General features: G+C 38.6%; 1 protein-coding gene across 4 annotated transcripts in view; it reads right to left on the bottom strand.

Annotated features, from left to right (window-relative positions):
• Nucleotides 1-2,815: 2,815 nt before the first annotated feature.
• Nucleotides 2,816-27,723, bottom strand: part of LOC148006599 (uncharacterized) — a 39,769-nt gene continuing 14,861 nt past the window's right edge. Inside the window, exons 2-7 of one of the 4 annotated variants that reach the window (XM_087655019.1) lie at nt 17,317-17,442; nt 13,143-13,387; nt 12,712-12,772; nt 7,183-7,277; nt 4,528-4,642; nt 2,816-4,005 (exon numbers count right to left, since the gene is read on the bottom strand). In XM_087655019.1, the coding sequence (XP_087511145.1) occupies nt 3,978-4,005; nt 4,528-4,642; nt 7,183-7,277; nt 12,712-12,772; nt 13,143-13,176 (333 nt within the window). In that variant the 5' untranslated portion in view covers nt 13,177-13,387; nt 17,317-17,442 and the 3' untranslated portion in view covers nt 2,816-3,977. Of the gene's footprint in view, nt 4,006-4,527; nt 4,643-7,182; nt 7,278-7,795; nt 11,653-11,971; nt 12,773-13,142; nt 13,388-17,316; nt 17,443-27,723 lie in introns of those variants that run through there. The other 3 variants (XM_087655018.1, XR_015684086.1, XR_015684085.1) reach the window with 3 other exon arrangements.

Genomic DNA, 27,723 nt, shown 5'->3' with positions numbered 1-27,723 from the left:
GTCTCCCAGAGCACTTGTTACCCTTTTCACTGGCACACTGTTCATTCTTTGCATATTCAATTATACATGCACTTATGTATAAAATAAGACATCACTGCTCTAAGGCATGTTGCATTAGAGAGTTTATTATACACAAAAGAAAGAACACAGATAGATCTTTGGGTTTCTGGGAGAACCAAGAAAAGACATGACCTTGAAACTTGTGGAGAGTGGAAGGAGGGGATAACAAGTGCCAGACAAAGAGGTCAGAATAATAATTATGAATGAAAAAGACCAGTTATCAAATGGTTGGAAATGTAAGTGAGAGAATGGCATCCCTACTCTTGGGCTAGAGGATGAGGTATGCCAGCAATATGCTGTGACAGTCAGGGACTGAGATCTGATGAGAAAATCAGACGGCCAGATTTGCTTTGTTTTGATCAATAGCTCCCTCCCCTCTAGCCACTATTCCCAGGCTTTCAGACTTAACACCAGGAAGAAAGGAAAAGAAAGAAATGATTTAATTTTACTCTCAAATGTTATTTTTAAAAGTTAAAACACCCTGTATGGTCCAATATTTTTCAGGGAGTAAACTATGTACTAGAGCACACCAAGTATTGTATCTTTTCTATTATATTCTTTATTTTCAAGGGGGAATAATAATTTTTCTGTTAGGCACAGCCACACCAGTTTGTCTAGATCTCTTTTTGAACTAGGGAAAACACAGAAATTTGGTTTCTATGTATCAGTTCAGTTCCTCATTCAGGTTCATCATTGGCCTGCTCTGTAGAATGCCCCAAGCTGGCCGGTATGGAAATTTACTGATTTTTCTAAAATGAATTTCTTGCCTACTCATGGTTAATGCCAACAACTACCAAAGCAGAAAGACTTCACCTTCCTTCTTCCTCCTCTTTTTCTGGGCTGTGATTATACCTGCTTGAAAGTTGGTCAGTGAATTCAATTCTTACACAGCTTCCTCTTAATTTATACTCCCGTCAATCCTAATATAGGGACGTAGAGCAACACTCATTTACATGGTCTTTTTCTCTTACTGTCCAGACAGAGCCCAGCCTGAAAGGAATTGCATGACAGTCCTCTGACCACTGGTCAGCAGAGGCAGGATTAGGTGTTCAAATAAATCTTGATTATGATATTAGGAAAGCCTGAGCTGATATCTTAAACCCTATTTAAATTGGGAAGATACATTGTAATGATTATACCAAAAATATCCTCTTTCAAGTTTGTAAGTTTGTGTACACAATTCTTATCACATATTCTCTGTCTTGTAATGCTGATCAAGGAATCCTGAATAAGTGAATGGGCAGAATCAGAGACCAGGATGGGAATTCCACTAGGAAGAGGAAGGAAAGATGGGGAGCAGATGTGCTGTGTGGACAAATGAAATTGACCCATGAAAAAATGGTCAGAAGAGTCAAGTCAATAATTATAAATAAATATTGCAGGATAGGATTTGGAGGTAGCCAGGTCAGCATAGCTCCTTTGATTGCTGAGCAGTCGAGGAGCACTTTTAGTATATGTGCTGCCGAAGCGAGCACGAGGAGCACTTTTAAGTAAATCTAAGTTTTGTTGTGCAGGGACTGGGAACAAACTAAAGGTAAAGAAATAACTCTGCCAGATTACAATTATGTTACATTACATTTACATTTATGTTACAATTAATTCATGATCTCATATATGTATGTATGTCTCTAGAGAAAACCTGTGCTTGTGAACATGATTGAGTGGATTTTCATGTGTTTGCACGTGTCTGCTCCCACAAAGGACATACAATCACAGGAGAAGCATGGGACTGGAATTACAGCAAAACCAATTTGTAGGGATGGAACATTAATGTTTGGCAACAACATAAATTATTCTTAGCTCTAACTTTGCCCACTATCCGTTTTGTAATTCAAAATTATTTTTATGCTTCTTAATGAATGTGTGCTACATCAGTTGTCCCATTTATTTCTATTACCGTCATTTCCCAAAACTTTTCCCATCAATTTCTGATTACTTTTAACTATGTGTGAAAAAAGTAAGTTCACATACATGAATAAAGCATGATGAGTCCATTTCAGTTGATGTGTGCATATGGTTTCAGGACTGACCAAACTGCATTGATTGCACTGAATGGCTACAGAGGGAAGTCATGTTTTTCTGAGACTAATTGTCCCACCTGCAGGAGAGTTCTACTCTTTATTGAGCAGCAATTCATTTATTTTTTGAGCGATTCAAAAAAAATTCTATGTGTAGCTCATGCCATGCAGATAACAAACCCAGCCTTTCATTTTACATATCAACCCAGTCATTTACTCAAATTGTGCTTGGGATTATCTTAAGAATGAGCATCCCATGACCACAGGCCCTTAATTTTTTAGTAGACAACAAGGACATATTTTCTGTTAACATTGCAAAAGTACTTAACAGAGATCTGTCTCTGTTAAACAGAGATGTTAAGAGAGCTTGGTGGGAATGTCCTGAAATTACCATTTCAAAATTCCTGGGTCCTGGCCTTAAATGGCTGTGTCCTACAAGGGAACCTGAAAATATTCTTTGTTAATTAGTGTCTTCTGAGAGTAACGTCTGTCTTTTGAATTAATAATGCAAGGTATATTCTCTTTCTCTCTCTCTCTTTATATATATATATATAACATTATATATATACATATATATTATATCTCTACATCTATCTATCTATTCCTCTATCTTTCTGCAATTAAGGTCTAACTTTATTCAGTCAGTAGGATGATTGCAAACTTAGATTGTGGCCAGGCGAAGGGGGTTTTTCGCTGGGAATTTAAAAGAGATATTTCAAACAACCAGGAAGGTAAATCACTTTGTAAACTTATCTTTAATCATTTTTTACAGTCCAGCCCTTTTCTCCCTCCTTTCTGCCCTCCAACAATTTCTCATCTCATTCCTCCTACCCCGTCTCCAAGAGGATGTCTCCAAACAGACACATACACAATATCCCACCAGTTTGTCCCACTCCCATGGACATCAAGGCTCTCGAGGGTTTGGTGTGTCTTCTTTCACTGAGTCCAGACCATACAGTCTTTTTTGTACTTATGTTGGGAGTCCCAGGCCAGCCAGTAGTCACAACTAAGGAATGCCAAAAGGCTGAGAAACACCTAAAGAAATGTTCAACGTCTTTAGTCATAAGGGAAATGCACATCAAAAGAACCCTGAGATTCCACCCCACACCAGTCAGAATGGCTAAGATATAAAACTCAGGTGACAGCAGATGCTGGTGAGGATGTGGAGAAAGAGAAACATCCCCCCCCCCCTTGTTGGTGGGACTACAGACTGGTACAACCATTCAGGAAATGAGTCTGGAGGTGACGCAGAAAATTGGACATTGTACTACCTGAGGATTCAGCTATACCTCTCTTGGGCATATACCCAAAAGATGCTCCAACATATAACAAAGACACATGCTCTACTATGTTCATAGCAGCCTTATTTATAATAGCCAGAAGCTGGAAAGAACCCAGATGCCCTTCAACAACGGAATGGATACAGGAAATGTGGTAAATCTACACAATGGAATACTATGCTGCTATCAAAAACAATGACTCTATGAAGTTCATAGGCAAATGAATGGCACTGAAAAATATCATCCTGAGTGAGGTAATCCATCACAGAAAAACACAAATATATGCATTCATTTATAAGTGTATATTAGCTCAAATTCTCTAATTACCCTAGAAGCATAGAACACATGAAACTCAAGAAGTATGACCAAAATATGAATGCTTCAGTCCTTCTTTAAAACTGGAACAAGAATACGCTTGGGACGGAATAGGAAGGCAAAGTTTAGAACAGAGGCTGAAGGAATGCCCATTCAGATCCTGACCCACATGTATCCCATATGTCTACAGCCACCAAACTTGATAAGATGGATGAAGCAAAGAAGTGCAGGCTGACAGGTACCAGATGTAGATCTCCTGAGAGACACAGCCAGAATATGGCAAATACATAGGCGAATGCCAGCTTCAAACCACTGAACTGAAAATGGGACCCCTGTTGAAGGAATCAGAGAAAGGACTGAAAGAGCTTGAAGGGGCTTGGGACCCCATATGAACAACAATGCCCACCAACCAGAGCTTCCAGGGACTAAGCAACTACCCATAGACTATACATGGACTGACCCTGGGCTCCAACTGCATAGGTAGCAATGAATAGCCTATAAAGAGGACCAGAGGAAGGGGAAGCCCTTGGTCCTGCCAAGACTGAACCCCCAGTGAACGGGATTGTTGAAGGGAGGGCAGTTATGTGAGGAGGATGGTGAGGGGAACACCCATATAGAAGGGGAGTAGAAGGGGTTAGGTGGATGTTTGCCTGGAAACAAGGAAAAGTACTAACAATTGAAATGTAAATAAGAAATACCCAATTGTAAGTAAGAAAGACCCAAATGCTGGATCTAGAGGGAGTAAAAGACAACCATTTTATATTTTATAATATTACAACAACATAATTTGTTAAGGAAGAAAGAAAAAAATTAAAGACTTTTAAGAGTTTAATGCAAATGAAGGCACAACATACCTAAACTTATGGGACACAATGAAAGCAGACTTAAGAGGAGAACTCAAAGTTCTTAGTTCCTCCAAAATCAAACTGGAGAGAGTACAGCAGCAGCTTGACAGCACGCTTGCAATCTCTAGAACAAAATGGAAAAAATACACCCAAGAGGATTAGACAGCACGGCATACTGAGACTCAGTGCTGTAATCAACCAAGTAGAAACAAACAAACAAACAAAAAAGAAAAACAAAATGAAAAATCAAACAAAACAAGTACAAAGCAACAACAACAAAAAAAACCAAACTCTATGTAGAATGAACAAAACCAGAAGCTAGTTCTTTGAGAAAATGGACAACGTAGAAAAACCCTTAGCAGAGTCAGTGGAGGGCACAGTGACAGTTTCGAAATTAATGAAATCAGAAATGAAAAGGGAGACAAAACAGCAGAAACAGAAAATATTAAATAATTATGAGATTCCATTCCATACACCTACACTCAACAAAACTTGAACATCAGGAGAAAGTGGGCAATTTTCTATATAGATACTGTTGGACCCGCAGGAATACCACCAAAGATCCATTCGTACCCAAAGAGCACCAGAACCGAGATTCGATGCAATCAGCAAGAGATTTATTAATTCTGGGACATCGGGGTTCCTCAGCCTTCAAGCAGGAGAAGAAGGCTAAGAACCCTGTTCTACAGATATATGCTACGTTTAAACACAAGAACCAAAAAAAAAGGCACAGGAATGGGGATGGGTACATCGAGGCACACAAGGATTTTTTTTGGAGCCATAGTCAGATTGACCATGCTTCCTGGACCAGTGCTCTGGATTTGGGTGGTGGAAAGTCTCTGCCATTCCTACCGGTCATGTGACTACCAAGAGGAGAGGATGTAACTAGGTAATAAAACCACAAATGAGAGGGGGAGGTATAACTGGTGGGATTTCCCGGCAGGGGAGCACACAAACACCCATCAAAGAGAACTCCAGAACAATTTCCCATAAGAATACCTATTACAAAATACTCAATAAATTTCTAGCAATCTAAATCCCATAACACATCAAAATAATCACCCATCCCAATCAAGAAGGTTTCATCCAAGGAATGCAGGGATGGTAAAGTATATGTAACTCCATAAATGTAATCCATTCTATAAACAAACTCAAAGAAAAAAACCCATGTTCATCTCGTTATTTATTGTGATGGTTTGCATATGCTTGGCCCAGGGATTTGCATTATTAGAAGGGATGGCCTTGTTTGAGTTTGTGTGTCACTGTGTGATGGCATTTGAGACCCTCCTCCTACCTACTTCTCAGATGATTAGTCTGTTCCTTGCTTCTGTTGGGTGAAGATGTAGAACTCAGATCATTCTGCACCATGCCCCCCTGGATGCTGCCATGCTCCCTTCTTGATGATAACAGATTAAATCTCTATAGTTGTAAGCCCGCCCCAATTAAATGTTGTGCTGCAAATCTTGCATTTACCATTGTGTGTGTTCACGGAAATAAAATCCTAAGTGAGTCAGAAACTGGTACCAGGGCCTGGGGTATTATTGTGATAGGTCTGTTCATCCTTTACTTTGAAAGAATGTGTACTTTGAGACTTTGGATTTGGATAGCAGAAGAATGCTTTAAATGGGACTTAATGTGTTATCTTATTAGGAATGGGGATATCTTTGTTACTTAGAGTGATTTGAATTGTGCAGGATTGGCCCAAGAAGGTTCAAAGGGGAAGGATTTCAGTATGTGCTGTATGGACTGCTTATGTGGTATTTTGTTGTAGAATGTCCCTACTTTATTCCTTGTCTGAAGAGTCTGCCTGAGGCTAAGGGCAAAAACTCAGATTAATTGTCTTGACAAAGGAAGTGTCAGAAATATCCATCATAGACTTTGTTTTTGGGTTAAGTCTCATGTAGAGCACTTTAATGAAAAAAGGGAAGTTGAGAGATGAAAAGTACAAAATATATGATTTGAGTATTAAAGCTATCCAGTGAAATGGAGCTGAATCCTGCCTTGAAGGTTATTAAACTGAATTAAGGAAGTAATGATCTTGTGCCAAGATTCCACCAAACTAAATTAGCTCCAGCCATTTAGAAAAAACTTTTAATCCCACGAGACAGGAATACATGTCTCTGAAAACATAAACATGGTATTCTGTGGACTACCCCATAGAAGCCACATTCTCTTTAAGTTTCATTTTTTAAAAATCCTTCAAGTAGAAACAAATTGTTTAAATTTGTTTCTAAGGCTCACTGCTATTGTTAAAATAAAATATAGTAACAATAGCAACTTGGAAAAGAAAATGTAATTTAAGATCACAGTTCCTGGGGTTGGGGATTTAGCTCAGAGGTAGAGCACTTGCCTAGCGAGGGCAAGGCCCTGGGTTCGGTTCCCCAACTCCGAAAAAAAAAAAAGAAAAAAAAAGATCACAGTTCCTGGCTATATCTCATTATTGGATGATGTCACAGGTTCAGGAGCTTTATACAAGAGTACACAGCTATCCAAAGACAAGAGCAGAGATTGCTTAAATTATGTGTGCTAATGAACAGTTCTCTTTCTGAATTCTTTAACAACCAGGGTGCGTCCCTAGGAAATGGAAGCACTCACCTTAGTGAGTGTATACACCTCAACAAACATAATTATGACAATATCCCACAGATATAGTCATATGCTAACCTGATTCAAATGATCCCTGCTTGAGACTTTCCTTCCTGTGATGCCAGATTGTGCCAAGTTGACAATTATAAGGATCCATCACATCCTCTTCATTTCTATGGTCGGTGAGACAAACTGAAAAGTAAGTCTTCTGGGCTTTGAAATAACCAGAGCACTTGTGCATTGTTGGGGGATTTGAGAAGATCCCACCCTATACAAAATGGTATGGTGACAGCCTTAGGGTAACCAATAAAAGAATTAGCAGAGAAGCCCACGATTCCACTTACAGAAGAACTGAACACCATGTGTCTTATAGGTTTCCACACACAGTTTCACCACACCCATATTTTCAAGACATGCGAGTTGAAACAGCCAGATTTCATTAGAGAGATGAAGAAATAAGGAATGCAAGATTTATACAGAGAACATAGTATCAGTAAACACATCTGCCATAATGTGGATGAACATTCAAATCCCTTAGTTGTTTTTCTATTATTTGCAATAGGAAATGTCTACAGTATGTAATACTCACAACATAAGTTCGAACACTGTATAAAGAGGATCTAAAATTTTGTCTCTCAGTCTCAACATCTTACATGCCTTAATAACCCATAATACAGTAAACACACACACACACAAACACACACAAAATTTTATTAAAAATACATATCATTTCTTTTACATTATCTAGCATCTTTAGATAATCTCCTTGGATGACATACTTGAAGTATTTGGTACCTGAAGGACCACAGAACTTTAAAAAATATGTACATATCCACAGCAATCAATGGTAGGGATTTTCAAATGAAGGATACACACAGACACACACACACACACACACACACACACACACACACACACACATACACACACACATACAAACGAACCCCCACTAGCACACATGCACACACAGATCTGTATTTAATATGCATAAATCATCTCATTGCCTGGGCCACTCCCAAACTTGCACATTGCTAACGTACCCCCCTGTGACAGTTCTGATTGATTGCTTAGTAAAATCTTTATCACATCTTTGCTACTCAAAACCGACTTGGGGCAACACCGCTGAGGCTCCTCTTCCCTGGCACTTACATGGACGGTACTCTGTCTTTCTCAGCTCTCAAGCCTGCATCCAATTCGTTTCCTGGTTTGGTGATCCTCCTTGCTCATGAATCCAAAAGTGATTCCTTTGTCTTTGCCTAGACATTGGCCTCTTATAATTCCACCAATAAGAACATGCTGGGCATAGGGAGTCTCAGGTCTCAAATGCAGGATTCTCATGTAATTTGGGAATCAATTTAACACTAGAGGACATTACAACCAATCCACACCAATTGGGAAGAAGCAACAAAGAAACAAGCCCCAGCCCCAAGAATACTCCACTTTTTTCATCACCCTCCTTTAATCATCTGGTGAAACTAAGTTCACGTTCCGAAGCAGACAGGAGTTGTGGACTTCCCATTGGTGGCCACCTTCCTTTACTCGTGTTTTTGTTTTTGAAAACATAATGACGGTCTCTAATAATGCCCTGGCTATTTATCTTGTGCTCCTCAAAACACAACATGTGTACTCTAATACCAAATAACAAACGAATATCATTGACTAAACTGTAATACCCACATCCTAAAACAGTTGACATTTTAATCTACATAAGCATCTACCCCTAAATTCTGTACAGTGGGAAAATATATCTGAAATTGGCCCAGATGTGTTTCCTCGTTATTTTTTAATTGATTGTTCAATTTTTTTTTCATTCCAGTGTTATCCCCCTCCCGGTCTACCCTGACTGTTCCACATCCCACACCTCCTCCCTACCACACCCAAGAGGATGTCCCCATCCCACCATCCCACATTGTGTTGCCCTAAGTCTCCTGAAGATATGTGTATCTTCTCCGAATGGGTCCAGACCTAAATGTCCTCTATTGTATGTGTTGGGGGCTCCTATGCTCATGTATATGCTGCCTGGCTGGTTGGTCAGTGTCTGAGACATCCCAGGGGCCCAGGTTAATTGACATTGCTGGTATTCATATAGTATCACTCTTCCGGTTTTTCTAGGTTTTTCCTCATTGAACCACAGGGTCCCAGTTTCTGTCCATTGGTTGGGTATAAATGTCTCCATCTGACTCTTTCAGCTACTTCTAGGGTCTTTCAGAAGGCAGTCATGATAGGCCCGTTTGTAAGCAAACCATAGCCTAAATAATAGTGTCAGATCTTGGTGTCTCCCGTTGAGCTGGAACCCAATTTGGACCTCCTTTTGCTCAAGCTCTTCTCCATTTTTGTTCTTCTAGTTCTTTTACACAGGGACTATTCTGGTCAGAGATTTTGATTTTTGAGATGGCAGCTCTATGGCATTCTGTGTCACAGTGATTAGGGGATCTCTTACTTGTCACAGTTTAGGCTTTGAGTTCATTTTCTGTCCATGATCCAGGAGCAGCTTTATTACAATAAATACCTGCCATTTTCATCACCTGTGTTTGAGTTGTGTTGTATTTGAGAGAACCCTATTGCACAAAGGCTTTTCCACATTTTTTATACTCATATCTTTAAAGCATGATTATTTTCATGATGATAAAGACTTTAGAAATTTGCAAAGGCTTTACCATATTCAATGCCTTCATAGCTTTTTTTTTTGCCCTGATGATGATATGTGAGAATTGAAAAGACCTCCCCATATTAAATCTATTCACATAGTTACTATCTGATATGGATCATTTCATGTTGGTGAAGTCTATAGAAATACATGATTGTTTCACCAGGCTAAATGCACTCACAAGGTTTTAAAAATACACTCAAAGGATTTTTCTAAAATATGGTTTATTTTTTGCCTTTGAATATGACTGATATGTGAAGGTGTTACCACTTTGCTTACATTCATAGGGGGTCCCTCCTGTTTGTCTTCTTTTATGTATTTGGAAGATGATTGCTCATTCAAATACAGAGGCATAATCATACTGATTATATTCATAGGGTGTCTATTGAGTGTGTCTTCTTTTATTTACTTGCAAAGTACTACCATTTGCAAAAGGTTTGCCACATTTCTTACATTCATAGGGTTCCTATGCAGTGTGTATTATTTTATGGGCTAGGAGATGATTGTTTTGGGAAAGGTTTTACCACATCAGTTACAGTCCAAGCATTTTTCTCTAGTACCTATTCAGTTATGCAGTTGAAGATGCTTGTGATGTCTAAGGGTTTAAGAACATGTAACACATTCATTGGGTTTCTCTGCTGTACGTGATTGTTTATGTATTTGGAGGCCACTGCTTTGTGAGAATGTTATAAAACCACACTGGATGCATTCAAAAAACTTTCTGTCCTGTATGTGTACTTTTAAGATTTTAGAGACCACTGCTTTGTGAAAAAGCTCTGGCACATTGGTTACAGTTAAAGGGTTTCATTCCTGCATGGTTTCTGTTGTCTTTGTAGATGACTCTTTTGTGCAAAGGCTGTAGCATATTTGTTCCATTCACAGGGTTTCTCTCCAGTATGTCTTCGTTTTTGTTCTTAGATATTACTACTTCCTGCAAAGGCTTTCCCATATTGGTTACATTCATAGGGTTTCTCTCCTGTATGCATTCTTTTATATTTTTGGTGATCACCACTTTTTACAAAGGGTTTACAACATTGGTTAATTCATAAGGTTTTTCTCAATTATATGTTCTTTAATGTCTTTTGAGATTACTCCTTTGTGCAAAGGCTTTGCCATATTAGTTACACTCATAGGGCTTCTCTCCTGTATGTGTTCTTATATGGCTTTGGAGATGACTGCTTCCTGCAAAGGCTTTACAACATTGAGTACATTCATAGGGTTTTTCTCCTGCGTGTGTTCTTTTATGTTTTTAGAGAGTACTGCTGTGGTTATTAATGTATTGGTTACATTCACAGGGTTTGTCTCCTGTATGAGTTCTTATATATATTTGGAGACTACTGCTGTGTGCAAAGGCTTTCCTACATTGCTTACATTCACAGGGTTTCCCTCATGTATGAGTTCTTATATGACTTTGGAGATGATTTCTTCATTCAAAGGCTTTAAAACATTGGTTACATTCATAGGGTTTCTGTACTGTATGGGTTCTTTTATGTTTTTGGAGACCATGGTTTTGGGCAAAGGCTTTACCACATTGGTTATATTTATAACGTTTTTCTCCATTACATGATCTTTTATGTCTTTTGAGACTACTCCTTGGTTCAAAGGCTTTACGACATTGATTACATTCATAGAGTTTCTCTCCTGTGTGTGTTCCTTCATGATTTTGGAGAGCACTGCTTCTTACAATGTCTTTACAACATTGGTTACATTCAGAAGGTTCTTCTCCATTATGTGTCCTTTTATGTCTTCTGAGATTATTCCTCTGTACAAAAGCTTTACCACATAGGTTACCTTCATAGGGCTTCTCTCCATTATGCCGTTGGGTATGACTCTGAACTGCAAAGCCATTACCATACTGAATAAAAACAAAGGTCTGCTTTCCAGGAAAACTTCTTTCATACCTGCAAATACAATTGGCACATGTAAATTTTTTCTCACATTGATTATATTCATGAATCTTTTTTTTTTCGGAGCTGGGGACCAAACTCAGGGCCTTGCACTCCCTAGGCAAGCGCTCTACCGCTGAGCTAAATCCCCAATCCCCTCATGAATCTTTTTATATCAATGAATTCATTTCAAATTTGGTTTAAATGTAAAGAGCAAAATGATCTTAACATAATATCAGTTTGTTTATATTCAAAGGTGTTGCCTTATATTCTGGGTTGTCTTGAACTTTTGAAGACACATGGAATAGGAAGAGAATTGATTACATGACTCATATTCATTCCATAATTTTTCTATTAAGATTGTTAACATATTTGAAGAAAACTCTATGAACTCAGAGCGTTTGTAGTCTGGCTGTGAACATAAATTTTGATATCTTTGAGGAATACTACATTTGCAACATGAGCCAATACAAAGAGGAATATTTCTATAACCCTAATCTCATAAAGTGATTCAGCACTTTGAATGTGTACATGTTGACCGTCATGGTCAAAAATTAATATTTATCAACTTTTCCCATATTAAGAAACTCTCCTCAAACTGGTATCTATTGTACATCTTCTAACTGTTCTGGAAAAGAGAGAGGTATGTTGCTTCTTTCAGTATCACTATGCTCTCCTGGCTTGCATTCATAGGGACATATGACATCCATAGCAAAAGAAGAATAATGCATTACATTCAACACATAACAAAATAAATTTCTATATTACATTTACAAAATTTCAATTTGTTTTCCTCAGAGAGATGTGGTACAGGGTTTCAGGTTTCTCCACAAAACCATTCTTGAATCTCTAAAACTGTCCATATCCTTAAATTTAGCCATGCTGTTACAGAATACGGTTCACCACAATTTACTATGGACTATTTGCTTATTAAAAGGGTGTAGACATATAATGATGACCCAATCAATATTTGATGCAGTGTGTATTTTACCCAGTTTCTTTTCTTTAAAACTTGCTGCACACATGAAACTTTCTTGGGAGGTATTATCTTATCATCTTTCACGTGAAAATTACCTTCCATGTCTTCTAGAACTTTTACAATATTCTTCAGTACTATTGTCTTCCCAAATGTAGCCTAAAAATGGTATCAGTGAAATTATGTTAAATTATTGGAATTAGGCAACATTTAAATAACTATCTGTAGTGAACTTTAGAACCATGACTGATTTACTAACTTCATTCTTCCTCATTTTTAAGTGAAATAAAAAAAAACAAACAAAACAAAACAAAACAAAAAAAACAAAAAACAAATCAGGGTTGGGGATTTAGCTCAGTGGTAGAGCGCTTGCCTATCAAGTGCAAGGCCCTGGGTTCGGTCCCCAGCTCTCAAAAAAAAACAAAAAAACAAACAAACAAAAAAAAACAAAACAAAAAATGGATCAAATATTAAACAAAACCAGCTGTTCCTATATTTTACAAAGTGAATGATAAGTTCATTGAATTACCTATAGCGCTGAGATTCCTACAGGTCTCCAGCATTAAGCCACGGTAGAGACTCTTCTTTTTTTTTTTCTTTTCTTTTCTTTTCTTCAGAGCTGAGGACCAAACCCAGGGCCTTGCGCTCACTAGGCAAGCGCTCTACCACTGAGCTAAATCCCCAACCCCGGTAGAGACTCTTTTGAGAAGGATTCAGCAATGCCCACTCTTCCTGGGTGAAGTTCACATGCACATCATCATAGGTCAGTACATCCTAAAAGATACAATACACGTGTACATGATACAGCATGATACCGCCTTCCAGTCTCCATTTGTGCCCACAGCTGGAGCTGTCTTAAGGAACTGCATATTCAAAACTGGTCTTCAGGGCTGGTCTATCAGGAGCACTCTCACTCCTAAGCACACAGGTGAAACCCCACTTTCTCTCCACTGACTGTCCAAAGGGAGAAATACCTGGACCTCCCAAGGCCCAGGATCTATACAGCAACCTGGGATGGTACTCTTATGGTCTGCATCTGGTCCCAGAGCTGAGGCTGTCCTATTGCTCTCTAGACCAAAACCCTCGCCACATTGAGGTGTTCTCTTAGGAGTGCTCTCATTGCCAATCACTCGGGTTGGAACACACATTTGCTCCACAGTTGTTAAAGGAGAGACGCCCTTGGAACATTCTTGGCAATGGAGTGGTGGGGAGGCCTGGGAGAGGACAGACCTGATCTCTATCTGCACCCAGTGGTAAGGGTGTGTCATAACCCTCCAGACCAAAAACAAGGCCAGAGAGTACTGGTCTCCCAGGAGCATTCTCATTCCTAAGATCAGGGGCATATGAGTCTGCAGGAGGAACAAGCTATTGTCAGAAACAGCAAGATCAACTAACATTAGCAATAACTGGATGGCAGTAGGCAAGCATATGAAGCGAAGCATCAGAAATCAACACTAATTGTCATCATCACAACGCAGTTCTCTCACCACAACAAGTAATGGGTATATCAACATACCAGCAAAGCAAGATTTGGACTGAAAATCACATCTCATGGTCATGATAGAGGATTTTAAGCAGGACATAATTACCTCCTTTAAAGCAATACAGAACACATGTAAATAAGTAGTTGCCTTAGGGAGGAACCAATAAAATCCCCTAAAGATTTACATTAAAAAACTAATAAAGAGGGGAAGAAACTGAACAGAGTCATCTAGGATCTAAAATTGTAAATAGGAACAATAAGGAAACCACAAGGAGAGACAAACCTGAAGATAGGAAACATAGGAAACAGATCAGGAGTAATACGTAAGCATCACCAATAAATTATAAGGGTTTGAGAGAGAATCTCAGGGGCAGAAGATACCATAGAAAACATTGACACAACAGTCAAAGAGAATGCAAAAATCCCCGCAAAACTTCTAAGTCAAAACATCCAGGAAATCCAGAACAGAACAATGTTGTGAGAAGAGCAAACTTAAGGTTAGTAGTTATAGAGAATAATAAAGATGCCGAACTTAAAAAGCAAATATCTTCAAATTTTTTGTGAAGTAAACTTCCCTAACATAACGAAAGAGATGCCCAAGAACATAAAAGGAGACCACAGATTCAAAATAGACTGTACCATAACAAAATTTCCTCCCATCACACACATCATTTAATGTCTGCTTCCTGCTATATGGATTATGTTACAAGATGTCGAATTTGTACTATTTACAGACCCAGCAGTATGAGCACATGAGAAACTTTTGCATCTCAGAACCTCCGTTTGTAACTAAGAATTGAATTTCTGTGAATCATTCCATTGGCTGGAGGTAATAGAAAGGTAAAAGGATTCTAATGAACTACTTCTGAAGGAACCCTATTACCTCTTTTCTACTAATTTCTAAACAATTGACAAAATTAGTCACACAAAACTGAATGTAGAACATTCAGAAATTCAAGAACTCACAAAACGACATGGGAAAGAGAGTTCATCACACAGACTTGTGGGCCCTCCTGGGATTGCAGGGCAGTAGAGACCGCCAACTCTCCCTACCATTGCCCACATCCCTGGTCTAAGAGGAAACTGTATAGGGCCTCTGGGAACAGGAAGATAGGCACAATCAAGCTGCAGTAAACTGCAGTCCAGAATGTGTCCTGATCTGAAGAGACCCAGTCAAGTAGCTCCCTGCACCCAAATCCTGTGGGAGGGAAGCTATACCTTCAGAAGGGCAGACACACCTGGGAAACCACAGGAGACTACTCTCTGCCCACATTTCTGACTCTAGAGGAATTTGCTTAGTCCCATCTGGGTGCCCTGTATGCAGAGATCCTGGAGGAGGTGGAGGCCCTGCTGACTGATGCCCTCACTGAGAGCTTAAACACAGCCCCGAGGAACACTTCAGACATGAGACTAGAGGTAAGAATAACTTTTCTGTTCCAAGGAACTTGCCTGGGGGACTCATGACACACGCCCACAGGAACAGCTGAAAGCCAGTGGACAGGAAAGACTACACTCCTGAAAGCAGAACACTCTGTTACCATAACTGGCTGAAAGAAAACAGGAAAACAGGACTCTTGACAAACAGGCCTATAGGACAGGTCAAGTCACTGTCAGAAATAGCAGAATAACTTAACACCAGAGGCAACCGGATGTTGACAGGTAACTGAAGGAACCCAAGCAACAGGAATCAAGAATACATGGCATCATGGGAACCCAATCCTCCCACCAAAGAAAACACTGGATATTCAAACACACCAGAAAAGCAAGATCTAGATTTAAAATCACATTTGATCATGATGATGGAGGACTTCAAGAAAGACATAAAGAACTGCCTTAGAGAAATGCAGAAAAACACAAATAAACAAGTAGAAGACCTTAGAGAGGAAAAACAAAATCCATGACATAATTACAGGAAAACACAATCAAACAGGTGATGGAACTGAAAATGGAAATAGAAAAAAAAATGAAGAAAGCACAACGGGATACAACCCTGGATTTAAAAACAAACAAACAAACAAACAAACAAACAAACAAAAAAACAAAGAAAGAGACAAGGAGCTGTAGATACAAGCATAAAGCAGAAAACTAGAGAAAGAAGAGAGCATTTCAGGAGCAGAAGATTCCATAGAAATCATTGCCACAACAGTGAAAGATAATGTAAAAGGGAAAAAGCTACTGGCCCAAAATATACTGGAAATCCAGGACACAATGAGAAGATCAAACCTAAGCATAAAAGGTATAGAAGAGAGTAAAGAATCCCAGCTCAAAGAACCAGTAAATATCTTGAACAAAATCATAGAAGAAAACTTCACTAACCTAAAGAAAGAGATGCCCATAAACATAAAAGAAGCCTACAGAACTCTAAACAGTTTGGACTAGAAAAGAATCTCCTCCCGTTACATAATAGTCAAAACACCAAATGCACAAAACGAAGAAAGAATATTAAAAGCAGTAAGGGAAACAGGTCAAGTAATGTATAAAGGCAGACCTATCAGAATTACACCAGACTTCTACCAGAGACTATGAAACCCAGAAGATCATGGAAAGATGTCATACAGACCCTAAGAGAACACAAGTGACAGTCCAGGTTACTGTACCCAGCAAAACTCTCAATTAACGTGGATGGAGAAACCAAGATATTCCATGAGAAAATCAAATTCACACAATATCTTTTTACAAATTGAGCCATACAAAGGATAATAAATGGTAAAGCCCAACATAAAGGAGGCAAGCTACACCCTAGGAAAAGCAAGAAACTAATTGACTTGCAACAAAAAAAAAAAAAAGAGAAGAAAAACACACGAACATGATCTCACATCCAAATATGAATATATCAGGAAGCAACAATAACTATTCCTTAATATCTCTCAACATCAATGGACTCAATTCCCCAATAAAAAGACACACTAAGAAACTGGATATGTAATGAGGATCCAGCACTTTGCTGCCTACAGGAAACACACCTCAGAAACAAAGACAGATACTACCTCAGTGTGAAAGTCTGGAAAACAATTTTCCAAGGAAATGGTCTGAAGAAGCAAGCTGAAGTAGCCTTTCTAATATCGAATGAAATCAATTTTCAAGAAAAATTCATCAAAAAAGATAAGGAAGTGCAAGGCCCCGGGTTTGGTACCTAGCTCCGAAAAAAAAAAAATCAAGTATTAAACAAAACCAGCTGTGCCGATGTTTTACAAAGTGAATGATAAATTCATTGAATTACCTATAGCGCTGAGATTCCTACAGGTCTCCAGCATAACACATTGGTAGAGACTCTTCTTAGAAGGATTCAGCAATGCCAATCTTCCTGAGTGAAGTTCACATGCACATCATCATAGGTCAGTACATCCTAAAAGATACAATACATGTGTACATGATACAGCATGATATCGCCTTCCAGTTTCCATTTGGTCTGCATCTGCTTCCAGAGCTGAGGCTGTCCTATTGCTCTCTAGACCAAAAACCTTACCACATTGAGATTTTCAATTTTCAAGCAAAAATCATCAAAAAAGATAAGGAAGGACACTTCATATTCACCAAAGGAAAAATCCACCACGATGAACTCTCAATCCTAAATATCTATGCTCCAAATACAAGGGCATCTATATACATAAAAGAAACCTTACCAAAGCTCAAAGCATAACTTGTACCTCACACAAGAATACTAGGAAATTTCAACACCCCACTCTCACCAATGGATAGATCATGGAAAAAGAAATTAAACAGAGACATAGTAGACTAAAAGAAGTCATGAACCAAATCAACTTAAACAGACATTTATACAACATTCTATCCTATAACAAAAAGACATACCTCCTTCTCACCACCTCATGCTACTTTCTCCAAAACTGACTGTATATTCAGTCACAAAACAAATACAGAAAGGTAGAAATAATCCCACATGTCCTATTAGAACACCACGGCTAAAGCTGGTCTTCAATAACAACAGGGAAAGAACTCCCACATATGCAGGGAAGTTGAACAAGGCTCTACTCAATGATAACCTGGTCAAGGAAGAAATAAAGAAAGAAATTATAGATTTCTTAGAATTTAATGAAAATGAAGGTACAACGTACCCAAACTTATATATAGGACACAATGGAAGCTGTGCTAAGAGAAAAACTCATAGCTCTGAGTGCCTGCAGAAAGAAAGAGGAGAGAGCATATGTCAGCAGCTTGACAGCACATCGAAAAGCTCTAGAAGAAAAAAAAGCAAATACACCCAGGAGGAGTAGAAGGCAGGAAATAATCAAACTCAAAGCTGAAATCAACCAAGTAGAAAAAAAAAAGGACTATACAAAGAAGCAACAGAACCAAAACCTGGTTCTTTGAGAAAATCAACAAGATAGATAAACCCATAGCAAGACTAACCAGAGAAGACAGAGAGTGTGTCCAAATTCACAAAATCAGAAATGAAAAGGGAGACATAACAACAGAATCAGAGGAAATTAAAAAACTCATCATATCCTACTACAAAAGCCTATACTCAACAAAAGCTGGAAAATCTGGACAATTTCCTAGACAGATATCAGGAACCGAAGTTAAATCAGGAACCGATAAACCATTTAAACAACCCCATAAACTGTCAAGTATTAGAAGCAGTCATTAAAGTCTCCCAATGAAAAAAAGCCTAGGTCCAGATGTGTTCAGTGGAGAATTCAATCAGACCTTCCTAGAAGACCTCATAGCAATACTATCCAAACTACTCCGCAACATTGAAATAGACGAAGTGCTACCCAATTCCTTCTATGAAGGCACAATTACTCTTTTACCTAAACCACACAAAGACAAAATGGAAAGAGAACCTCAGACCGATTTCTGTTATGAATATTGACGCAAAAATACTCAATGAAATTCTGGCAAACCGAATCCAAGAGCACATGAAAACACTCATCCATCATGATCAAGAAGGCTCCATGCCAGATATGAAGGGATGGTGTAATATACGGAAACCCATCAATGTAGTCCACTATATAAACAAATTGTAAGATAAAAACTATATGATTGTTTTATCAGACGCTGAGAAAGCAGTGGACAAAATTCCACACCCCTTCATGATAAAAGTCCAGGAAAGAACAGGAATTTTGGGCCCATATAGAAACATAGTAAAACTATATAAAGCAAACCGGTAGCTACCATTAAACTAAAAGGAGAGAAACTTGAAGCAATACCACTAAAATCAGGGACTAGACAAGGCTGCCCACTCTGTTCCTACTTATTCAATATAGTTCTTGAAATCCTAGCCAGAGTATTCAGACAGCGAAAGGAGATCAATGTGATACAGATTGGAAAGGAAGAAGTCAAAATATCACTATTTGCAGATGATATGATAGTATATTTAAGTGATCCCAAAAGTTCCACCACAGAACTACTAAAACTGATAAACACCTTCAGGAAAATGGCTGGGTACAAAATTTACTCAAATAAATCAGAAGCCTTCCTCTACACAAAAGAGAAACAAGGCGAGAAAGAAATTAGGGAAAAGACACCTTTCATAATAGTCCCAAATAATAGAAAATGCCTCGGTCTGACTTTAACCAAGCAGGTGAAAGATCTGTATGATAAGAACTTCAATCCTGTAAAGAAATTGAAGAAGATCTCAGAAGATGGAAAGATCTCCCATGCTCATGGATTGGCAGGATTAATATAGTAAAAATGGCCGTTTTACCAAAAGCAATCTACAGATTCAATGCAATTCCCATCAAAATTCCAATGCAATTCTTCAGAGAGTTAGACAGAACAATTTGTAAATTCATCTGGAATAAGAAAAAACCCAGGACACTTAAAACTATCCTCAACAATAAAAGGACTTCTGGGGGAATCACTATCCCTGAACTCAAGCAGTATTACAGATCAGTAGTGATAAAAACTGTATGGTATTGATAAAGAGACAGGCAGATAGACCAGAAGAATAGAATTGAAGATACAGAAATGACCCCACACACCTATGGTCACTTGATGTTTGATAAGGGAGGCAAAACAATCCAATGGAAAAAAGATAGCCTTTTCAGCACATGGTGCTGGTTCAACTGGAGGTCAGCCTGTAGAAGAATGCTGATCAATCCATTCTTCTCACCCTGTAGAAAACATAAGTCCAAGTGGATCAAGGACCTCCACATCAAACCAGATACACTCAAACTAATAGAGATAAAAGTGGGGAAGAGTCTCTAACACGTGGGCACTGGAGAAAATATACTGAACAAAACACCAATGGCTTATGCTCTAAGATCAAGAATCGACAAATGGGATCACATAAAACTGCCAAACTTCTGTAAGGCAAAGAACACTGCTGTTAGGTCAAAACAGCAATCAACAGATTGGGAAATGATCTTTCCAATCCTACAACAGATAGAGGGCTTTTATCCAAAACATACAAAGAACTCATGAAGTTAAACTACAGGGAGACAAATAACCCTATTAAAAATGGGGTTCAGAGCTAAACAAAGAATTCACAGTTGAGGAATGCTGAATGGCTAAGAAGCACCTAAAGAAATGTTCAACATGTTTAGTCATGAGGGAAATGCCAATCAAAACAACCTTAAGATTCCACCTTGAACCTGTCAGAATGGCTAAGATCAAAAACTGCAGAGACAGCAGATGTTGGCGAGGATGTGGAGAGAGGAACACTCCTCCACTGATGGTGGGATTGCAGACGGGTACAACCACTCTGGAAATCAGTCTGGAGGTTCCTCAGAAAATTGGACACTGCACTACCTGAGGACCCTGCTTTAACTCTCTTGGGCATATACCCAAAAAATGCCCCAACATATAACAAAGAAACTTGCTCCACTATGTTCACAGCAACCTTATTTATAATACCCAGAACCTGGAAAGACCCAGGTGCCCTTGAAGAGACGAATGGATACAGAAAATGTGGTCCATCTACACAATGGAATATTTCTCAGCTCTGAAAAACAATGACTTTATGAGATTCATAGGCAAATGGATGGCACTGGAAAATATCACGCTGAGTGAGGTTACCCAATCACAGAAAAACACACATGGTATGCACTCATTGATAAGCGATTACTAGCCCATAGTCTCGAACTACCATAGATCCATAGAACACATGAAAATCAGAAGGGTGATCAAAATGAAGATGCTTCAGGATTATCTGTGACAGCCAAGAATAAACATGACCTTGAAACTTGTTGAGACAGGAAGCAGGAAAGAAACAAGAGCCACACCAAGGAAGGGATCAGAATGATAATGATAAAAGAGAAAGATCAGTTACCAAATGCTTGGATTACATAAGGAATTGAAGCTGGGAGAATGGCATCCTAAACCTTGGGGTAGAAGAGGAGGTATGCCAGCACTATTCTGTGACAGTTAGGGAGTGAGTTCTGATTAGAGAATCAGAAGGTCAGTTTTGCATTGACTTGATAAATAGGGCTCCCATGCCACTGGTCCCATGGATTCATACTTAACACTACGGAAAAGGAGAAGAACGAAATGATTTAATTATATTCTCATTTACTATTTGTCAAATTCAATACACATTGGATGGTCCGATATTTTCCAAGGACTGATGTTTGTACTAGAGCACACCAAGTATTATATCTTTTCTCTAACATTGTGTATTTTCAAAGAGGAATAATAACTTTCCTGGTTAGGCACAGCCACACTTTGTCTAGATCTTCTTTTTTTCGAACTAGTGGAAATACAGAAATTTGGTTCATACATATAAGTTCAGTTTCTCTTTTAATTTCACCTTCGCTCCGATCTGGAAAACACTCCAAGATGACCAGTCTGGAAATTTACTGAATGTCTAAAATTACTTGCCTACTCATGGTTAATGAGAACGAGTTCCAAAGCAGAAATGCCTCGCCTTCTTTATTCCTCCTGCTTTTTTTGGGCTGTGATTATACCAGCTCCAAAGTTGTCAGAGAAGTAAATTCTTAACTACACAGGTTCCTTGTAATTTGTAGTTCTTGCATCCCTAACACAGAGAGGTTAGACAACACTCATTCATGTCTTCTTTTTCTCCTTAATGACAAGACAAACGAGATCGTGAAAAGAGTTGAGGACAGTGTTCTGACCACTGGTCAGTAGAGGCAGGATTAGGTGGTCAAATCAATCTTAACTGGATGACTTCAAGAAAGCCTGAGCTACAGAGATGTTGCTTGAAAAAGGAAGATATAAATTCTCTTTATACGAAAAAATGAAATTCTTAATTCCTGGGAAACATTAGAGAATAGAACCAAGTACTGGAATATAGCATGTGTGCATAAAAAATGAAATTTTTAAAGTAATAATCAAAATTGACTTTAAGCAAAGATAAATACAAGTGACTTTGAAAAACAGCAGGTCCTTCTTCATAGAAGGAATGGCATTAATAAGATAGTTTTTATCCTTGTCTCTATGTGAAATGTTAACTGCTGATATCTATATCATGACACACCAAGCTACAGACGATGGCATCTGCTATCCAATTTGGGAATGATTTAAGTTTGTAAACAAAGATTGCACATATCTCTATATTATGGGTCCTAAAATAGGAATTTATCATCCACTGTCTCAAGCTCATCTTCCAAAATTAAGGATCCACAAATCTACTTTTTTATTACATGTATTATTTAATATGTGATGTGAAATTAGAAATTTTTCACCCTGCCTGAATCAGGTACTTCTCCAGAATGGCGACCACTATAGCAGACTCCCTTCAAATTTGGTTGTTGATCTAGCTATTGCCCGCCCTTTTTCATCTGACAGTTAAGAGAGTACACAATTCCCCTGGTTCTCATGTGAAGGTAGTAGAAATGGACAGTTCATTATATGACTCAAACAAGCAAGTATAAAACATCATTTTGCTTCATTCCTTTATCTCAAAAATTTAGGCATTTCCAGTAAAAGAATGCAAGGTCATTGCCCTGGGGAGCAACTGACCAAGATCAAGGCTACCTGAGTCTTAGGCTAGTGTAAGACTACATTGTCTGAGAATCATTTCAGTACAGACCAGAAGATACAGCTCTCTCAGAGTTAATATATCCCAGAAAGAAATCCCTTCCCATACAATTAAAATATCAACAAGCAAAAGTCTTTTTAATGATACCATGGGCTCCGTTCTGTGTAATGCTAAAAGAGGAGCTAGCCAAAAAACAGTGTTTTGAATTCCACATATGCTGGGATGGATGATTTTCTATCCAGAAAAGGCCTCAGGTTGTTGAAATACAGTTTAAATAAGGATTGCAAGTGCTACGTAGGCAGCTAGCAGATTGACACAGCAAAGATCCCCAGAATCATTTCTTAAGTGCATGAGAGTCCTGAAATAGTAGTTTCTTTTCCAGTGATGGGGTCCTGATTTGGAGGTCCAGAGGATGACAATGCTAGGAAAGGTAGAAAGTAGAATCTGCAGCAGCTGCGGTGGGTAGATCATGCACAAGCTGTGTCTTATACAAAGTGAGCTTCTGAAGAGTAGCGTCTTTTATACTATTTACAGGGGATAAGTAGAACCAAGTGGAAATTTCTATGAAGCTGTCAGTAACACTCATACAGTGGTACAATCTCAGGAGAAGTCTAATAAAACAGTTCTGTACAAAGGGAACACTAAGAATCCATAAAACATTCCTAACCAAGTCCACAGTTGACTTGGAACTGATAATCGTATCCATATGGCAGACCAGGCCTCAATGTTCTTTGTGACCCTATAATCTCATCTTGAGCATTTTATTAGGGTCCTGTTCTTTGATACCATCATGGGCCTTATCGCTCAGTTTAAACAAGATTTGTCCCCTTTTTTATGGTTTGGAGACAAATATCTGGACAATCCTGCTAAACAAACATATATACTACTAACCTAATCTTAAACAGGACTGCTTAGCATACTCCATACCCATATAGAAGGAGAGGGGAAGGGGTTAGGTGGATGTTTCCCTGGAAACCAGAAAAAGTAATAATAATTGAAATGTAAATAAGAAATACCCAACTGTAAGTAAGAAAGACCCAAATGCTGGATCTAGAGGGAGTAAAAGACAACCATTATATATTTAATAATTTTATAACAACATAATTAGTTAAGGAAGAAAGAAAAAAATTAAAGACTTTTAAGAATTTAATGCAAATGAAGGGACAACATACCCAAACTCATGGGACACAATGAAAGCACACTTAACAGGAGAACTCAAAGTTCTGAGTTTCTCCAAAATCAAACTGGAGAGAGTACAGCAGCAGCTTGACAACACACTTGCAAGCTCTAGAACAAAATGGAACAAATACACACAAAGATGGCATGGCATACTGAAACTCAGTGCTGACAACAACCAAGTGGAAACAAAGAAAGAAACAAAAAAGAAAAACAAAAAGAAAAATCAAACAGAACAAATACAAAGCAACAACAACAACAACAACAACAACAACAACAACAACAACAAAACAAACTCTATGTAGAATGAAAAAAACCAGAAGCTAGTTCTTTGAGAAAATGGCCAAGGTAGAAAAACCTTTGCCAAACTCAGGGGAGGGCACCTTGATTGTTTCGAAATTAACGAAATCAGAAATGAAAAGGGAGAAAAAACAACAGAAACAGAAAATACTAAATAATTATGAGATCCCATTCCAAACACCTATACTCAACAAAACTTGAACATCAGGAGAAAGTGGAAAATTTTCTCCACAGATACTCTTGGACCCTAAGGAATACCACCAAAGATCCACAGGTAACCAAAGACAACCAGAGCCTAGATTCGATGCAATCAGCAAGAGGTTTATTAATTCTGGGGCATCGGGGTTCCTCAGCCTTCAAGCAGGAGAAGATGGCTAAGAACCCCATTCTACAGATATATGCTATATTTAAGGACAACAACCAAAAAAAAAAAAAAGCCACAGGAATGGGGATGGGGCTATCAAGGCCCACAAGGATGTTTTTGGAGCTATAGTCAGATTGTCCTTGGTTCCTGGAACAATGCTGTGGTTTTGGGTGGTGGAAAGTCTCTGCCATTCCTACCGGTCATGTGACTACCCAGAGGAGAGGGTGTAACTAGGTAATAAAACCACAAATGAGTGGGGGAGGTATAACTGGTGGAATTTCCCGGCAGGGGAGCACACAAACACCCATCAAAGAGAACTCCAGATCAATTTTCCATAAGAATACCTATTACAAAATACTCAATAAATTTCTAGCAATCTAAATCCCAGAACACATCAAAATAATCACCCATCCCGATCAAGAAGGTTTCATCCAAGGAATGCAGGGATGGTAAAGTATATGTAACTCCATAAATGTAATTCATTGTATAAACAAACTCAAAGAAAAAACCCATGTTCATCTCATTATAAATTGTGATGGTTTGCATATGCTTGGCCCAGGGATTTGCACTATTAGCAGGGATGGCCTTGTTTGAGGTGGTGTGTCACTGTGTGATGGCCTTTGAGATCCTCCTCCTACCTACTCCTCAGATGATTAGTCTGTTCCTGGCATTCTTTGGGTGAAGATGTAGAACTCAGATCATTCTGCACCATGCCCCCCTGGATGCTGACATGCTCTCTTTTTGATGATAATGGATTAAACCTCTATACTTGTATGCCTGCCCCAATTAAATGTTGTGCTGCAAAAACTTGCATTTACCATTGTGTGTGTTCACGGAAATAAAACCCTAAGTGAGACAGAAACTGGTAGCAGGGCCTGGGTTATTGCTGTGATAGGCCTGTTCATCCTTTTCTTTGAAAGAATGTGGACTTTGGGACTTTGGATTTGGATACCAATGGAATGCTTTAAATGGGACTTAATGTGTTATCTTATTAGGAATGGGGCTATCTTTGTTACTGAGAGTGATTTGTATTGTGCAGGCTTGGCCCAAGAGGGTTCAAAGGAGAACGATTTCAGTATGTGCTGTATAGACTGCTTATGTAGTATTTTGTTGCATAATGTCACTACTTTATGCCTTGTCTGAAGAGTCTGCTCAAGGCTAAGGTGAAAAGATTCAGAGTAATTGTCTTGACAAAGAAGTCTCAGAAATACCCATCATAGACTTTGTTTTCAGGTTAAGTCTCATGTGGAGCACTTTAATGAAAAACGGGAAGTTGAGAGAGGAAAAGTACAAAATATATGATTTGAGTATTAATGTTATCCAGTGAAATGGAGCTGAATCCTCCCTTGAAGGTTAGTAAATTGAATTAAGGAAGTAATGATCTTTTGCCAAGGTTCCACCAAACTAAATTAGCTCCAGCCATTTAGAAAAATCTTTTAATCCCAGGAGACAGGAATACATGTTTCTAAAACCATAAACTTAGTATTCTGTAGACTACCCCATCCAAGCCACATTCTCTTTAAGTTTCATTTTTAAAAAATCCTACAAGTAGAAATGAAATGTTTAAATTTATTTCTAAGGCTCATTGCTTTGTTAAAATAAAATATAGTAACAATACCAACTTGGGAAAGAAAATATAATTTGAGATCACAGTTCCTGGCTATATCTCATTATTGGATGATGTCACAGGGTCATGAGCTTGATACGAGAGTACGCAGCTGTCCACTGACAAGAGCAGAGATTGCTTAGATTATGTGGGCTAATGAACAGTTCACTTTTTGAATTCTTCCACAACCAGGGTCCGTCCCTAGGAAATGGAAGCACTCACCTTAGTGAGTATATTCACCTCAAGAAACATAATTATGACAGTATCCCACACATATAGTCACATGCTAACCTGATTCAAATGATCCCTGCTTGAGACTTTCCTTCCTGTGATTCCAGATTTTGCCAAGTTGACAATTATAAGGATCCATCACATCCTCGTCATTTCTATGGTCAGTGAGACAAACTGAAAAGTAAGTCTTCTGGGCTTTGAACAAACCAGAGCACTTGTGCATGGTTGGGGGATTATGACAAGATCCCATTCTATACAAAATGGTATGGTGACAGCCTTAGGGCAACCAACCAAAGAATTAGCAGGGAAGCCCATGATTCCACTTACAGAACAACTGAACACCAGGTGTCATATGGGTTTCCACACAGGTTCATCACACCCATATTCTCAAGACATGCATGTTGAAACATCCAGACTTCATTAGAGAGATGAAGAAGTAAGGAATGCATGATTTATACAGAGAAAAGAGTATCAGTCAACACATCTGCCATAATATGGATGAACATTCAAGTCCCTTAGTGGTTTTTCTATTGTTCTGATAAAATACCATAACAAAGGAAACACATAGAAAAGCTCACTGAGGACTTACAGTTTCATAGTAAGTACAGTAAGATTTTGCAGCCATTTTTGCAAGACATTTATTCTCATTGTGAGCTCCAAGTTTATGAATTTGAAAAACCTGTTGCTTGGTGAGCCATTGCTCAGCTCTAACGCATAACATTGAAACTGAGATATTTCTATAAACAGGATTAAATGAACTTAACCATAAATCAAAATTAAAACAATGTGACAATTGAGGGTGAATGAACACAGGATGTGGAAAGGGAGGCAATGAGCTAAGGAGTATTTAAGGTAGCTTGGAGAAAGAGAAAGACCCTTTATTTTTGGGTAGTCAGTTTAGGAATAAGGTCAGCTGGGTTCTCACTTTGCCTTTGGATCTAGAAGACTTTCACCAAAACATTGGCCTCCTGAGTCTTCAGTGGTAAAACTGAATGTTTGGAATATCACACACACACACACACACACACACACACACACACACACACAC

This window comes from Rattus norvegicus, chromosome 3 (genome assembly GCF_021556685.1).
Source record: "Rattus norvegicus strain SHRSP/BbbUtx chromosome 3, alternate assembly SHRSP_T2T, whole genome shotgun sequence".
In the NCBI taxonomy this organism is placed as follows: Eukaryota; Metazoa; Chordata; class Mammalia; order Rodentia; family Muridae; genus Rattus; species Rattus norvegicus.
The sequence above is the reverse complement of the archived record's forward strand: the minus strand, read 5'-3'. Positions and strand labels throughout refer to the sequence as shown.